The 16829-nt window shown below is 41.0% G+C and overlaps 1 protein-coding gene across 2 annotated transcripts in view; it reads right to left on the reverse strand.

The window, feature by feature from the left end:
• Positions 1-15373, reverse strand: part of LOC101846582 (DNA repair protein XRCC1) — a 21148-nt gene extending 5775 nt beyond the window's left edge. Inside the window, exons 1-13 of one of the 2 annotated variants that reach the window (XM_035969848.1) lie at positions 15134-15373; positions 12204-12276; positions 11549-11656; positions 11084-11242; positions 10083-10145; positions 8741-8864; positions 7197-7342; positions 5799-5964; positions 5268-5436; positions 4145-4258; positions 3479-3663; positions 2043-2100; positions 748-1014 (exon numbers count right to left, since the gene is read on the reverse strand). In XM_035969848.1, the coding sequence (XP_035825741.1) occupies positions 748-1014; positions 2043-2100; positions 3479-3663; positions 4145-4258; positions 5268-5436; positions 5799-5964; positions 7197-7342; positions 8741-8864; positions 10083-10145; positions 11084-11242; positions 11549-11656; positions 12204-12245 (1601 nt within the window). In that variant the 5' untranslated portion in view covers positions 12246-12276; positions 15134-15373. Of the gene's footprint in view, positions 1-747; positions 1015-2042; positions 2101-3478; positions 3664-4144; positions 4259-5267; positions 5437-5798; positions 5965-7196; positions 7343-8740; positions 8865-10082; positions 10146-11083; positions 11243-11548; positions 11657-12183; positions 12277-15133 lie in introns of both variants that reach the window. The other variant, XM_005098644.3, reaches the window with a different exon arrangement.
• Between the last annotated feature and the right edge of the window lie 1456 nt (positions 15374-16829).

The raw sequence follows: 16829 nt of genomic DNA on the forward strand, positions 1-16829 counted from the left end.
CCTATCCTCCTCCTCAATCAGTTGGCGAGAAAGACATTTCAGGATCTCGACCCTATCTGGTTGAACCGTATTGTCAACTAAGGTGGCCTCACCAGCCAATCTGTCGGCTTTTTCATTTCCCCTAACACCTGCATGGCCAGGGCAGAAAATCCATGTGAGCGATCGTATAGGCGTTGGTTCGATAGCCTGAATCCATTCCGTTCTCAGGAAACCTTTTTTGATCCTTCTGAGGGTACACATGGAATCAGTGATAAGAACAGCATGCAACTGATTTTGACATATATATATATATATATATAGAAGTATTTTCCTATTACATGTAGACTACGTTTATAGACGTATTTTCCTACTACATGTAGACGACGTATAATGGAGTATTTTTCTACTAGATGTGTTCCTCCACTTTCAGGCAGCCATATATGACATTCTCGAAAGTATCAATCATTCCTTTTATTTATACATACCAGAGTTTCTTCTGTTTTATTTTTGTTTTAGTAAGAGTTTTACAGCACTTGCAACACAATAAGGTCATATATAAGTGCCGAAGATTAAGAGAGTAATAAACACAACAACCTACAGACATCAAGAAAAGTTTTAGTGAGAATTTTACGGCACTTGCAACACAATAAGGTCATGTAAGACATCAAGAACAGTTTTAGTAAGAGTTTTACGGCACTTGCAACACAATAAGGTCATTTAAGACATCAAGAACAGTACCCCCTAAAGTCCACCAAAGACAGAGCATACCCGTTATAAGCTGCGATATATCTGGTCAACAGTCTCTGCTCCCCTGACGGGAAGTCTCCGTACAGAAAGAAGTGTTTGTCCGTGAAGAACTCGGGGAGATCAGGCAGTCCCGAGTCGGAGCCGTCATCGCCATCGTGTTTAGCGCCTGCTCCCGAGGGGCCTGGCTCATCCTCGTCTGTGGATCCCCCGTAAACATTGTCTTTGCCAGCAGCGTTGCCACCATCATTTTCAGCAGACATTTTCTGTTTTGTCGCGATCTCTCTCGCTCTGTGGACAAAGGCGATACTTTCTTTATTAACTGTTTAAACCCTGAGCTATTTCCACGGTTTCCCGGAGTTTTTTCTATGGTCACCTAAACCTGGTGCACTATGTCTCATTATAACGCAAAAGCTTGCCTCCAACTTCTTATATAGCGGAAACAAATGCTTAGTTTAGTCATTACTAAAAGACTTGGTTCGGGAATAGTTCCAAAAAACAACCAAAAACTAAAAAACAAGCAAAAACTAGCACTAAGTAAAACGAAAATGTTGTTACTAGTATCGGACACTGGGGTTTAAAGAGTTAACGTGACAAATTAGAGGGGTTGATCAGTCTAGAAATGAGAAGCTGGCTTTTCTGTCCTAAGTACCAGATTTGATTGTAAGCACAAGCACGAAAGGTGAGGGGGTACCTTCAACTTTTAAGCCAGGTATTTCACCCCTGATCCAAGGGAAGGGAGGATCAAACAACTTTTCTTTTCAGATATTGACAAATATCTCCCTCGGATGACTTAGGACAGTTGATACATATATTATTGTATTTCATAATATCTTTGCATTTTAAGTTAGAAATCAATGAAAAACAGGTCTTCATATGCAAAACAGTACCTGCCGAATTCCAAACACATACTATTTCAAAACTGAAAAAAAAAAAAGTCCAATAAAAGAGAACCCTTTCAAAATGCCCATCTCCCTAAGAGTAAAGAAACCCAGTCATTCAGAGGGAAACTAATCCATGTTCATGACAAACAATGTCCCTGAATCTAATGGACGACTGCAGGATAAGAAAAAAAGGCAATGATTGTACAAAAAAGGAGTGGAGATCTAAATCTAACTATGAAATGCGCTGTAAGAGCAAGAAAAAAATTGATACACTCTCTAAAGCAAATATTCTTTATTTCCTGTCGCTGCTGATACTCCTAAAAAAAGAATTACTAGGTATGAGCTATAAGGCAGAGCACTTATGCCAAGACCAAGAATAAGAGGGAAGCAACAATTCCTTACTAAATAAAAAAAGAAAAAGGTAAGATGCCTTACTTGCGTAGCTCATCCTCTGTGTCACCCCCGGAATCGGAATCTTCAAAGCTCACAGCCACTGGAACATGTAAAAAACAGACTATGCTAATTATCTTTATGAATTGTAGAAATGAGATTGTCTTGAACATCATATCGCACAAAACCTATTGGGAAGGCCACGAATCAGTTTACTAGTAGATTTACTGATGGATAACTTGACATCATTCTCACTGTTTTCTTCTGTTTAGATTTAGTAGAGGTTTTGCGGCGCTCGCAACTGCATATGGTCATATGAGCGCCAGAAGATTAGAGGTGTTACAAGAAAGGAACATACATAAAAAAAGAAGGGCAGATAAGGACGATAGATGTTTGGTATGAAAGAAGAAGCAAACCACACCAGAGCACCCGCCAACTAGGGCTGGGTCGCGAGCGCGAGAACGGAACTGAATCGCCACTCTTGCCTGCGGAACGCGATTCACTTCAGCGGAACGCGGAACAGTATCGCCAAACGATTCCCGACTCACTCCCCTGTCCCCACCTTGTGACTTGTTTAACCGACTGCTGAGTCAAGTCACGAGCGCAAGAACGGAACGGAACACTTAGTATGGCTCCCCTTATTTTACAAAAGATGACATAGTCCAACCCCCCTATTAAAACAAAATGAACGGGGTCCAACCAATAGACAGAAGGAATTTTATGGAGCCATTGTTTTAGCGAATCATGGGGTTGGGGTGGAAGGGGGGAGGGGTGAATTTATGGAGGTCACTAATTGAGGTCAGTAGATAGAGCAGCCCAACAAAAGGGTGTGGGGCGGAGAGGATGGCGGTACAACAAGAGTGGGACTCGCGCTCGCCAAGTGGCGTTGATATGACACTGTTCCGTTTCAGTCCGTGTTCCGCCACAGTTCCACGAGCGCTCACGTACTCGCGATTCATTGAAGCCGACTGAATCGCGAATCGCCACTCTCAAATTTGGCGAGCAGGATCCAGCCCTACCGCCAACCGCCCACTTGAACAAGTTTTCTAGTTTTAGTAGAGGTTTTATGGCACTTACAACTGCATACGGTCATATGAGCGCCAAGGGGTGGATGTCACCAGAGAAGTCCTTACAGGGAATCAGATTTACTCTGCTCACCTCTCTAGCCTCAACAGCACAAAGTCTGCTTCGACTATCAAGGCACCCTGGAAATAGAGGGTCACAAGAGTGTGACAAACATACAAACGAAGTAGAGGAAAATGACGATAGTAAGGATTAGGAAAGAAAAAGCAGCAGTTCCCGGTTGTAGATCAGGCACAGTCATGAGCATGACATGAATCAGCCCATTTACAGTTCTACTGTGCTTGAACGAGAAATGTCCCCCCTTTGAGCATGGCTAAAGACACTACAGTCAGTGGCACCGCCCCGGGGGTCCATATTCTCCAAAAGTAAAAACAAACAGCATGCGGTCAATAACAAACCTTTCTTTGGCGGTGTTTTCTTCCTCGCAGCTGGTCTGTCCTCTAGTGAGCTCTGAGTCGGCCGTTTCTCTTCTGTCCTTGGAGGGGGCGAGTCCCTTCTCTGCGGCTTCCTGCCTCTACTCTGATCCTCCTTCTCTTCATCTTCGCTACTTTCATCAGGAGACTCTGCATCTCCTAAACGATACCTTTAGTCCATAAAAAAAGAATTCTTTTTTTAAAAACCCAAATAAACAGTTGGCAACCAAATTTCTTCCTTCAAAAATTAACATTTGCAAATCTTGACAAACGCAAGGTCTGAACTGACATTTTCCTTTACCTTATCCGTACGCCCTGGGGTCATTTTATACCCCCGGGGTTGTACTCTTCACATTTAAGAATATGTACTTCTAGTGCGAAGATCTCTTTGAAACTTTCAGTATTTCACAAAAAATCATTTTGACAGACTGCTATGCAAAGCGTACGGATTGGATTAACGAGTAAATTTTCTCTTTGGAAAGCGGTGGCACAGAGTTCCCCACATCGAATGGATACGATAGTAAAACATGACATATGGATAGGGTTAATAGTTAACAATAACTGAGCATGATGCAAACCTTTAGAGGAGTAACAACAGGTAAAGAGCAGAACTAACTACACCAGACACATTTTCCCAGGCCCAGTTCTCACCTCCTCCACGGCTGTAATTCCTTCTTCTTATAAGAATCCACAACCCATGCCTTATTCACAATTTTCCCCTTTCCAGCAACTTGTTGATATTTGGGAGTGTTAGGGAAGGCACATCTGAGGGAAAAAAAAGGATTGAAAGTTAGAAAACAGCTTGGGCAGTAAACAGTTTATCTGAGAACAAAAACAATCCAAATTAACTCTTTATCTCCGGCAAGCTACTCCCAGCGGTTTGCGGTCGGAACCACTGCGTCGGTCATTCGCTGACATTCCTTTACGACTTCCACATCAAATTACTTTTTCGGCTTGCCGAAAACAGGTTTTTTTACCGCAAGTTCATTCATTAAATAAAAAACTATCAAAATAGGTTTGCTAGTTTCGATTTGATGACCCATTTAAAGGTGTTTTTATCATTTTCAAATTTAGCACCAAAAAAGGGCCCCGGCATAGAGGGTTTACCGCCTTGGAAATAAAAAGTTAATCCAGATAAAAAAGACCAAAAAAAGGAACCGTTCACACAAAGACATTTAGAACCATTCATGATAAACATGACATTAAACAAAAAGAATCACTACATACAAAAATATTTTTTTTGATGCTCATCATCATCATCCAGTGCCAGATCTGCGACAGACATCGGCGATCATGGTTCTCGATTCATTCCCTTGCTCGGATGCTCTTAAAAAAGCTACGTCTCCCTGACCTTTCTCCCATTACCCCTTTCATTAGGTTCCCTAAGCAGGTTGCTTTGGGTCTACCCCTGCCTCGTTTGCCTTCAATTTCGCCAGTGAGAGCTAGATGTAGAAGATATATATGTCTATTCAGGTGTCCCATGCTTATCATAAAGACTAAAAAAGAACAGCTTACATTCAACATCCCCCCAATCCAGCCAATTGTACCTACCGGTGGTGGTCCCTATTTTCACTGACACGGCTCTGGCGAATGGCGAGTTGTTGGCTTCAACACCCCCCCCCCCCCTTTAAAAAAACGAAAACAAAGAAAAAACATGCTAAGTTTAACTAAAACAAAAACCCACTTCCACTCAAATCAAATTCACATAAAACAACCGACGGCTCACAAGCAAAATAAAATAAAAAACACTCGCAAAAAAATATTCTGAACTCACACGAGATGAGTACACCCCCTGCCCCAGTCCGGCTTGTACTTGGCTCCCATCTCCAAGGCCTGGTCCCTCAGCTGCCCTCGGTACGGGTTCTGGAAGCCGCTCAGGACAAACGTCACGCCCGCCATCATCTTGGAGAAAGATCTGGCCGGGGACGGCGCTGCAGGTTCGGCTGAAGAAAACAAAACACAGACTCTGCTGAAGAAAACAAAACACAGACTCTGCTGAACAAAACAAAACACAGACTGAGCTGAAGAAAACAAAACACAGACTCTGCTGAAGAAAACAAAACAGACTCGCCTTGCACAAAGTTGTAATTTTTTTTTAACCTTTGAGCCTTGACCCCCCAGAGACTATAATACATATATTCTGGAAGGTTTAAATTTCGAATCATATCGAAACCATCAGTGGATATGCCCAAACATCCCTAAAAATGTTTTGTAAGTTTACAAGTAGAACTCGAGACTCCCCCTACTCACAACCCCCCACCAACTCCTATTTTCTCTTCAAACCCCAACACTAACATGAACTCACTTTTGGTGCGTTTCATGGCAGATTTCTCTGGCTTTGCCGCGCTGGCGCTTGAACTAACAGAGCTGAGGCTCGTCGACTGCTTCTTCAGGGCCGGCTTCTGAGGCTCCTCCTCTTCCTCCTCCGTGTCACTTTCATCTTTTGACGATTTGGCAACTTTGGATTTTGACTTGAAAAAGTAAAACAAAATCCATATATCTTATTTCAATTATCTTAAACAAAAAAAACGCATCATCTTAACACATTACACCCTAACTCGCCCGGGATCCGCTCCACCCTGACTCGCCCGCGCCGACCTAGCGTCTTTAGAAACGAAGTCTCCCCTTGACGAGACTCTGGGGCCCGGATTTTGATTTGCATAGTTATAGCAAAAAGTTTCTTCTTTCATTTGATACCGAAACGAAATTTTTCGGGCCAGTAGTTTTAGTATTAGAGCTGGTCGAAGTGCGATTGCGTTACTGACATTTCGAAAGTGTCTCGACTTGTTGAAAAGAGACACAATTGATTTCGAAAAGGGAAATAACGATGGATTTGAGCAAAACCAAGCATATGATAAATCAGATGGCTCAGATTTGATGAAAACGTAGCAAGGGTTTGGGGTGATTCCGATTGATCAGACGGAGAAAATCTAGAATTTAGATCTAAGGCCTGACCGCGAGGCAGAGAGTGAGAGTGACAGGTCGGACACCCCGATTGAACTAAAGTTAAAACATTTCCAACAGTTTGCGCATACATAAAGTTATATTTTTGTGAAACTACATTCAGTTTTCTTTTTAACTTTTATTTTTTCAAGATTTTTGGAATTCGTTTAGTATTTTTAAAATATGTTTTTTACACGCTAGTATTCACGGGAGGTGGGTTCCTTCCCCTTGCTTAGGATCTAACAATGGACTTCCCATCCAGGCCCTTAGGGTGTAATGTGTTAAGAAAAAGGTTAACTCATGACCCATAAACTAAGGCAATAAGCCATCACAATGAATGAGATTAAAATCATACTTTCACATATTTATACAACACCCTTTAAAAGAAAAAAGTTGAATTAAAATTTGTCAGTTTAGGCAACTTCAAATATAAGACGGCCAAAAGCAACCCCTCCAATATATATAATGTTTTAGAACTCGATACAGTGATTCCTGTCAAGTGAGTCATTCTGGCAATCATCATCATCACCAACTTAACAATTCCCAATTGTCACAATTAACAATTTTTCTTGTTTCGTTTTTCTAGAAAACATAACAATTTGCACCATGTCAATACATTTTTACGTAACCAACAAATATGGGCACCAAAATGAGGACATGGGAAAAAAAAATAATTAAAAAATAAAGTCATTCTGGCAAGCCTGGAAATGCAAACAAATGTGACAGTAAAATCCTGGGGACCAACAAAGGAAAAGCTTACAGAATGAGGTGGTGATGATGCTGCGGGCCGTTTGCGTGGTTCGTCCTTTGTGACAGGTGTAGATGACAAGGATGGCGTAGAAGAAGACGGTTTATTCTTCAGCTGTTCATCTGCTAGCCTTGTGGCAGCCCTCATTGCTGCAGCTCCTGATACAGAAACAGAAAACTGGGCACTTAACACATCGATGACTGGTGACAAGAATACTCGTATCCAGGCAGCCACCTGACTACGAGAAAAATCCCAATCCCTTTCTAATTCTATAAAACTTTCTCCAGTCCATTATTTTTCCAAATTTTTTAAAAACTACTTTCAAGCTGCCGTTCTTGCCCTTGTGTACACTTATTGTCTGCTAATTTAGTAGCTGTTTGGAGGGAGTTATTGTGGGTGGTTGGCGGGTGCTCTGGTGCGGTTTGCTGCTTCTTTCCTATCAAACATCTATCGTCCTTATCTCTCCTCCTTTTCTTATGTTTGTCAATCTATTGTAACACCTCTAATCTTCGGCACTTATATGACCTTATTGTGATGCAAGTGCTGTAAAACACTTACTAAAAAAAGGGGGAAGTTATTGCAGTTTTCGTGTGGGCGCCTACATTTGTGGGTGTGGCTGGAGGCAGCCCAGATGGATGTGTCTGCTCAGGGAGGCAACTCAGGTGGAAATGGGTGAAGAAAACGACACACAGTGCTGAACAAAATAGTGGGAAGTAGTTGTTTGCAAAAGTGAATGTCTTGGACCGACAGTCTTTACAGCTGATTTGACTAAAGAAACGGTGAAATGGTAACGGTTTAACGCCCCTATCAACACTATTGGGTTATTGAAGAGGGGGGGACCTTAGAGTTTAACGTCCATCTCCGAAAGGACTGAGCCAAGTGGGAAATTTGTGTAAAGTGCCTTTCCCAAGAACACAACGTCGGACCGAGCTGAGGCTCAAACCCCCAAACTCGGGTTTGACTGTACTGAACGATGTTAACTCTAGGCCTAGGTCAATGTCCAGTCAGTATGACAAGTCATAATGACCATGTTGACCCATAACCAATGTCCAGTCAGTATGACAATGACCATGTTGACCAATAACCAATGTCCAGTGAGCATGACAATGGCCATGTTTTGGGCTGTAGCAGTGTGATAACAGTACCACTGAAAAGATGTAGTCAATGAAAACTCTTTTAACACATTGTAAAAAAATGGTGTAACTATTATTTTTTTATGGAAACACATTTTGGTCAAAAAGTGATATTTTGTCATTATCAGTCTGTAGGTCAAAATGGTCAGTAGCGACCTTGATACCTTTCTTTAGGCACACACACAGATATAGAAGAAGCAGAATTTGGAGACAACAACAGAGCACCTGCCTAAAATCCACTCATTCAAAAAAAAAATGTTTAGTAAGAGTTTCACAGTGCTTGCAACTGCATAAGGTCATATGAGCGCGCATCCACTCATTAAAACAAAGTAGTAAAAAAAAAAAAGAACACATCAATGCCTTTTTGTATAAACCAACCACATACAAACACAAAGTCGATATTGCAAATAAGATATGAATTACCATTTGGCGTTGGAGGTGCATCAACTGAGCTGAGCTTTGAGCGGTTAGCGAATAATGAGCCTACTGGAATGTCCTCCTCTCCACTCTCCCTCACAGAGAAGGCACCAAATCTCTTCACCTTTGGCTGAAGAAAAATAATGTGTTCAATACAGATGCCTCAGGGTTCTTACTCTTGTTGTGTTGTTTTAGTAGAGGTTTTACTGCGCTCGCAACTGCATAAGGTCATATGAGCGCCAAGGGGTGGATGTCAACAGAGAAGTCCTTACAGGGAATCAGACTTACTTTGCTCACCTCTCTAGCTTCAACAGTCTGCTTCGACTATCAAAGCACCCCGGAAATAGCAGTTCACAAGAGAGTGACAAACATACAAAAGAAGTAGAGGAAAAATGACGATACTAAGAATGAGGAATGAAAAAGCAGCAGCTCCCCCTGTGTTGTTCCGGCATAGTATGAGCATGACATTGATAAATCAGCCCATTTACAATTCTACTGTGTATAAGAACATGTTAATATCCCCCCTTTGGGAATGGCATAAAGACACTTCAGTCAGTGGAACTGCCCCGGGGGGTTCATACTCTTGTTTAGCGTTCAGAGAGATGAAGAGAATGACATTAAAACAAAGATGGTCAATAACACACTGCCTCCTACAAGAAGTGTTCCAAGTGATCTTCATCATCTCATCACAGATGCCTCAGGCAGAAATATGGTGAAGCTTTCTTGAAACCCCCGAAATCTGGGTTAGCCCGCTTGTCCTTAAAAGCAACTAATTATTCTTATACCATCAGCATATCAACTTAACCCTGTTACTGTCAGCGGTTAACTTGCATTGTCACGGGAAAGTCTTAGGAACAAGAGTGCACCTTTAGACGTAAGATAGAAATGAGTCCTTATGAAAGATACAAAGACTAGAAAACTATATATTTGGAAAGTTCTTTGAAAAAGCAATACCATACGCTGAAAAAAATTTACCATTGTGACATCTCTCCCCTGAAATCTGCCAGAAATCTCGGAAACTGCCCTGAGGATCCGATGGAGCCATTTTCACAGACATGCAGAGTGGCGTTTGCACTGGCAGTTCTAAAATAACAGCCAATCTCTTTCGTTCCTCTGGCTCAAAAGATCTCTCATAACTACTCCTTTTTTTAAAATGAGGGCACATTCGTTCAGCGTCGGTATTTTCGATGTTTGTGTAGACCGTTTTCGGAAACCAGTCTGGTAGCAAAGAAAACTGCTAATCTAATCGGCACTTGCAGTAATTCGGTTAAAAAGCGTGCTGGATTCTATTCAATCCTAATTTCAAATGCTTGTATGTCAGTAAACGTAACGATGTGAGACAGCTCACCTCAGAGTCCCCAGCTGATGGCGGTGAATGAAACTTGACAAACGAGAGACCATACTGGGAGGTCTGAAAGAAACAAGAAAACAAATTTTAGTCCACTATATATATATACACACACCTAAAATGTTTTAGTTTAGTTTTAGTAGAGGTTTTACAGCGCTCGCAACTGCATAAGTTCATATGAGCGCCAGAAGATTAGAGGTGTTACAAGAGAGTAACAAACATAAAAAAGAAGAAGGGGAGATAAGGATGACAGATGTTTGATAGGAAAGAAGAAGCAAACCACACCAGAGCACCCGCCAACCACCCACAAAATGTTTTAAACAGACAACTGAACTCCAGATTTCTAGACAAAACTAATCACAAAAATTTTTATTTTTTTATGATGACCTATGTTTCACCTCAACACCTATGGACAATATTGCTTGCCGAATTAACGCTGATTTACAGGAAATCAGTGATTGTATTTGACCAATATGACATTCAGATAGTAGCAACGCTAACAAGAAAACAATGACAGAAATATACCAGTACCTGTTTTTTGTTTTAGTAGAGGTTTTACGGCGCTCGCAACTGCATAAAAGGTCATAAGAGCGCCAGAAGATTAGAGGTGTTACTAGAGAGTAACAAATATAAAAAGAAAAATAAGGAGGATTTACATGTTTTTAGTTTTAGTTTCAGGAGAGGTTTTACGGCGCTCGCAACTGCATAAGGTCATTTGAGCGCCAGAAGATTAGAGGTGTTACGAGAGAGTAACAAACATAAAAAAGAAGGGGAGATAAGGACAATAGATGTTTGATAGGAAAGAAGAAGCAAACCACACCAGAGCACCCGCCAACCGCCCACGAAGATACATGTTTGATAGGAAAAAAGGAGGAAACCACACCAGAGCATGTGCCAACCACCCACCGTATAACAGTACCCGAAGGGGGAAAAAAAAGGGATTAAAAAAAAAAAGAAAGTCATACAACTTCCAATAATGTTCACATTTTCAGTAAATATACCTTGGAAAAAGGCTGCGTGCACACAATCTTGACTCTGTCCCATTTCTGAGCTGCGGTGAGTTTATTCAACTTATCTTGTCCAAACATTCGAACTCCTGTTCTGTTTGTCCCATTGCGGCTTTCCAATGGGGTCATAAAAGAAGAGGCAACTAACAATACCTGTGACGTGAAAAAGTAGACAATTAAAGGAACAGCTTAGTACAAAAAGGAATAGTAAATGGTTTATTTGATTAAACAATGTACTGAAAATTAACAAAGTAATAGAATAGTCCCCTTATCACCAGTCAGGTAAAAATTACCTAAGTAATACAATAATATCAAGATCTTTGTCTATAGAATAAACACAACCTGAAAGGGAATGAGATCAATACCCAAACGCCTCTGGATGAACTCACAAACTAAACATGAACCAGTTCAAAATCATTTCTAGAACAAAACCAAGATGAACATTCCCAACATAATCACCTCAAAATCAGTGTCAACTGCTGCTGTAGCTTTTCCAACAAGAATTTCCACAAATGCAGATCCATCGTTGCCAATGTCAATTGAGTGTATTTGAGACGATTTACTGAGCTGAAAAGAGAACCAGGCAATCAATTCTTTAAGGCATGGCATATATATGTATACAGAGATATAATATGTGTAATGACAAATGTTTGCATCTGATTTGTCTGAATAGTTTTTATTTTACCAATATTTTGAAAGGGCAATGTCTGGGGGTTATGCAATTTTTTTTTGCGCCCAATTTATAACAAAATCATTTATCATAATGCAGAGGCGACTGACTTGGTCTGTTACAGCTAAAAAATTTATAGCACAAAACTTCGCCAAATTTTTCACGAAACAGAGACCTGTTTTCGGCAATTGCCAAAAAGTAATTTGATGTCAACGTAGTCAGAAAGGAATGCGCCCGAGCCGTTGATGTCAGCGGCTCACCAGCACAGCGTTACCGACCGTGAGCCGCTGGGAGGGGCTTGCCGGAGATAAAGAACAAAGAGTTAAGATGGTCAAACAGTCAGAGATGCGCTCAATATGACCGTATGTAGTTGCGAGCGCTGTAAAACCTCTACTAAACCTTTTTTTAAAGTCCGAGCCTCTACCTGAAGAACGGCAGACGCACTTTTCTCTCCTGCCGTGGCACACTTCCACTTGTGAGTCCCATCAGATTTTAACAAGTTCTCCGCAGGGTTGTTCTGTACAGTAGAAAAAGCACAAACATATAGACATGATATTAACGAGGCTATAATCATATTTATCACAATCTTTTTAAAGTTCTAATAAAGACTAGTACACTATTTCATTAACTTTGAAACAGCGGAATTAACAAAAACTGCAATAAACGTCATGTCCAATGCACAGACATAAAATTGTACATGATACCATATAATCTATATCTTGGTTTTTCCCCCCTCTGATTTTAGTACAAAACAAACTCTTTTTCAAGCTGGAAGTTAATTCCAAATCAAAATAGCATGTCACATTTTCAGGTAGGCCTATTGATTTTTTTAAAAAACTCTATAATTTTTTTTTCGAAGTGATCATTTCTCCGAACGTTCGGGAAAAAAACTTTAACTCTATTTCTCCGAACGGTTTCAGTTCTCGATATTTTTTGGTCATTTACGAGATTTAGGCGTCATCTTTCTTTCTGCCATTCTGCGAGGACTGGGAAGTTCAGAAGCACTTTTTGTATCAAATTCAATTTCTAGAGCTAGAGATTTTTAATTGTCTGAATATTCAGATACTTCAATTGTGGTTGGGGCAACATTCCCGGACTATACTTCAACTTCATTTGAAAATACCTTCAAAAGGTACTGCGAGAAAACAAGACTAATCGACCTTTGCTGTAACCTATTTTTCATTTAGTCATCCAGCAAAAAATAAAATCCCTCCACCCCCCAACCACGCCCCGTTCACACCTACTTAGGCCTACACAACACACACACACAGACACACATGTGGGCCAGTCCATTCGCAATTATTCAACAAATCTCGAGAACGGAAACCGTTTGGAGAAATTGAGTTCAAGTTTATTTTCCCGAACGTTCGGAGAAATAGAGCCGGCCTTTTTTTTTTTGGCACCCACTTTAAACACTCCATTCACTGTCTAGTCAGAACCTTCCATACCAAATCTTTTTTTTTCCTTAAATATTTTTGCCCCACATCTAGATCTAGATCTAGAAAGTATCACATAAAATCCACCTTTTTAGGGCAGAGCACATGAATTATGAAAGTATAGGTTTCGAAGGGTGAAATAATGATAGCAGAGAAAAGACTTTCCAAACTGCACCTCACCGACTTACATCTGAAGGCGCTTTTTCGGTAGTTCCCACCCCCCTTATTTGGGTCTAGATCTAGATCTAGATATATAGATCCCTGCATCACCGCGCTACTGTTTGGGTGCGCAACCCCCGGTCTCCTGCTTTGTTTTGGATAAGAACAGCGGAAACGAGGTCACTTTCTGTGAGCATGCGCAGAATGCAGCTTATTTCACTTTCGTTTTGGAGGTTCCTGTCAACACACGTGATTCTACAGTGTCGGAAAGTTTTGCCCCTTCATATTAATGGTTTTCGTAACCGGTATCGGTCAATTTACTAAGCGCTTGAGTAGTCGATTATTTAGCACATCTAGCTAATCTAGCTCTAATGTATCGTAGAATGTATACTAGAATCGATAAATACTATCGCAGGCTGCTTCTTAATGCCCAGGAACATGCCAGATAGGGTTGCGCACTGAAGCAGACCAAATTTGTGCAGTCCGTTTCAGTGCGCAATATCGGCTTTTTTGCTATTTGGCATTGATAGTGTGGCTTCTAGGCCCTTTGTTTGTTTTACTTATTAAGTTATTTCTTTATGACCTGCATTGTGCACTGAAACAGACTGTTTTCCTTCCATTTGGATGCAATATATTGCCATTAGAAGATGATAAGTTAATGTATTCATGTCAAAATTAATTAATATGGAAATATAATCTCCAAAATGTTCAATTTCTTCTTTTCATGTCTTTTTCTTCTTCTTTTTTGCCCTTTTCCTTAAAGAATACTAGTCTAGGTATAGTCTAATTCTTGTTTTCTTCTTTCACTTCCTTGTGTCCACAGCACCTTTCTTTTTGGATTTTCAATTTCTTCTTTTCACGTCTTTTTCTTCTTCTTTTTTGTCCTTTTCCTTTTAAAATACTAGTCTAGGTATAGTCTTATTCTTGTTTTCTTCTTTCCCCTTCTTGTGTCCACAGCACCTTTATTTTTATCCATTATCAAAACACATACACAAGGTGTAAGGAAATCTCCTGTTAGGGGGCGCACAGCTCCCAAAAAGAACACGCCTAATTGACCTTGGCCTTCCGTTATGGTCAGTACAGGAACTTCTTGCAAGGAAAAGAAGACAAGGCAAGGATAGAGAAAGATGAAAAGTGTCAGGAAAGAGCTAGATCTAGATCTAGAGCTGTAAACATGGTACTATTGCGCACCCAACCAGACGATATGTTGCACCAAACCAGAAACTTTGCGCACCAAACCAGACACACGTCACCAAACAAACACCACTACAACATATAGAAATTTTAAACTGCTGTTACAGTAATGCGCTACACCGTATAGAGAGGAAGTTTTTCTAACTTCTGGTGAAAAAATCATGAAGATCGACCTGTAACTTCCAGAGATATCCACAAAAGATCGCTTACTGTATATCGCACCACAGGATGTACTAGTCTAGATCTATATGTTTGATTCACGGTGAGCCAGAGATATCAAACCTATCAACTGCAAAACATCAATCAAATTATGGTAAAATTCAGGGGGGCCTGTAAACCCCCCCCCCCCCCCTATATATTTAGGTCAGGGGGCAAGCCCCCCCCCCCCCCCCTTTACACTTGGGATTTGGAGCAAGGCAAAAGCCCTACAAAGCCAAAACTGGTGCCGGTGAAAAAATAATTGGGGCATTTGGAGGGTGGGAACTAGATCTAGATCTAATCTAGATATCTAGATCTACAGATCTAGATCTAGATCTATTGGCAACAACAGTAAAAAGTAGTTGGCGCGATTGTCGGTTTGTTTACCTTATCAGCACTGCTACAGGACACAACATGCTGGACTTCAATCTCCGGCATAATTAATGGTTAATTAACAAACATCAATTGAAATATCAAAATGATGTGTCTTTCACAGAAGGAAATACATTAAAAAGTCCAGGTATTTGTAAGCGCCCCTTGTTCCTCTTCTCAAGTGTATTACATTATAACAACAGTAGTAACAGGTCAGCAGTTTGCGTTGTTCATGTTGTATCTGTCTGTCTTTGCAGTTCGCTCTATTTCGCTTTCCAGCGAGCCCAGATTTTTTCCCCTTTTTCTGTCGAGTAGAACTACACGAGGGTTTGTGTTTTGAACAGCCAAAATACAAATTGAGATGACAACGTTCGCACAACATAATTTTATACAGCGGTTCTTGACTCTTAGCCTAACGTTATCGAGCGGGTGCCCGGTTGATATTACTGCCTGAACTACATTATATGAAATAACTCGTGGAATACCGCAACCAAATTCAACTTTTTTTTCTTCAGATTAAATGACCAGATGACTAACGCTATATTAGTGTCACCTCGAACGTGCCTAAAAAAGAGCTGTCCTATTATAATGGTAGGGCCTAATAAAAATTTGTGTGATTTTGTTTGTTTTTCAAAGTGAAAGCAGTTACCAACTCAGACTTTTAAAAACGTGCAGAATAATTGAGCAGGTGTCCGCCTTGACTCTTACAAGTACATGTACAAGTCACAAGGCTATTACAGTGGAACTCGGATTCAACGAGGTCGCCGGGCCTGACCTAAAATTTTGTTGAATCCGAGTATTCGTTATAGCAAACACGAGGTTTGTGTAGATAATTACAGGCACTGAGCAAGTAATGTATAAAGAGAAGTCGAAAGTAGTGCATGAAATGCCTGCACATGAGCGGTGTAAAAAAAAAAAAGAACGATTCGTTCAAATGCACACGCCTGTGTCATCTCGATTGTTCACCAAAAAGTTGTGTTGCTGTGTAGAGCCTAGCATACGGCAACTTTTGATTCCATTCCACTCACAATTCATTACGTAGATCGACGTCAAGACTAGACTAGCTTATCATTGTAATAATGACCAGTTGCCGAGGGGGGGGGGGGGGGGGAGACTGACGCGTTTGTATCTGGGTGGGACGTTCAACGCCCGCTAGAGCCCCCCTCCTTCCCGACACGCACACACACAGTCACACGTGTGCAGACCGCCCATCCGACCCGACACACGCCAGAGTAGACACGTGCACGTGCCAACAACGCATGTGTTGGTATGAAAAAAGGCCGCTGATTGGTCGCATGCAATCGGCTAAGTGAATAATGGTTCATGATGCGGATGCAATGGGTGATTTCCGGGAATAGATAAAGTTCGTTCTGGGAGAAAAATGAGTGAAGCCACGTCTGCGGGGGTGTTCACCCACGAAGCGACCTCGTTGAATCCGAGCACGCTGATTTAAGTGCTCGTTGAATCCGGGTTATTTTTTAAAATTGATTTTAAGGACTGGTGGGGCACCTGAGGTCTATTTTGGCTATTACAAGGCCTAGAGTGCCCATATTTGCTGTGGGACATCGCGTGTTATTGGGAATTTTAAATCAGTAGTTCAAAAAGTATATTGTGAATTGGTTGCTATGGAAACGGCGGCCATATTGGATTTTGTATACCTTTTTCAATCTCATCTTATTCCCTTATTTATTAACCGATTTACTTCTAATTT

The sequence above is a fragment of the Aplysia californica genome, unplaced genomic scaffold (genome assembly GCF_000002075.1).
Source record: "Aplysia californica isolate F4 #8 unplaced genomic scaffold, AplCal3.0 scaffold00188, whole genome shotgun sequence".
In the NCBI taxonomy this organism is placed as follows: domain Eukaryota; kingdom Metazoa; phylum Mollusca; class Gastropoda; order Aplysiida; family Aplysiidae; genus Aplysia; species Aplysia californica.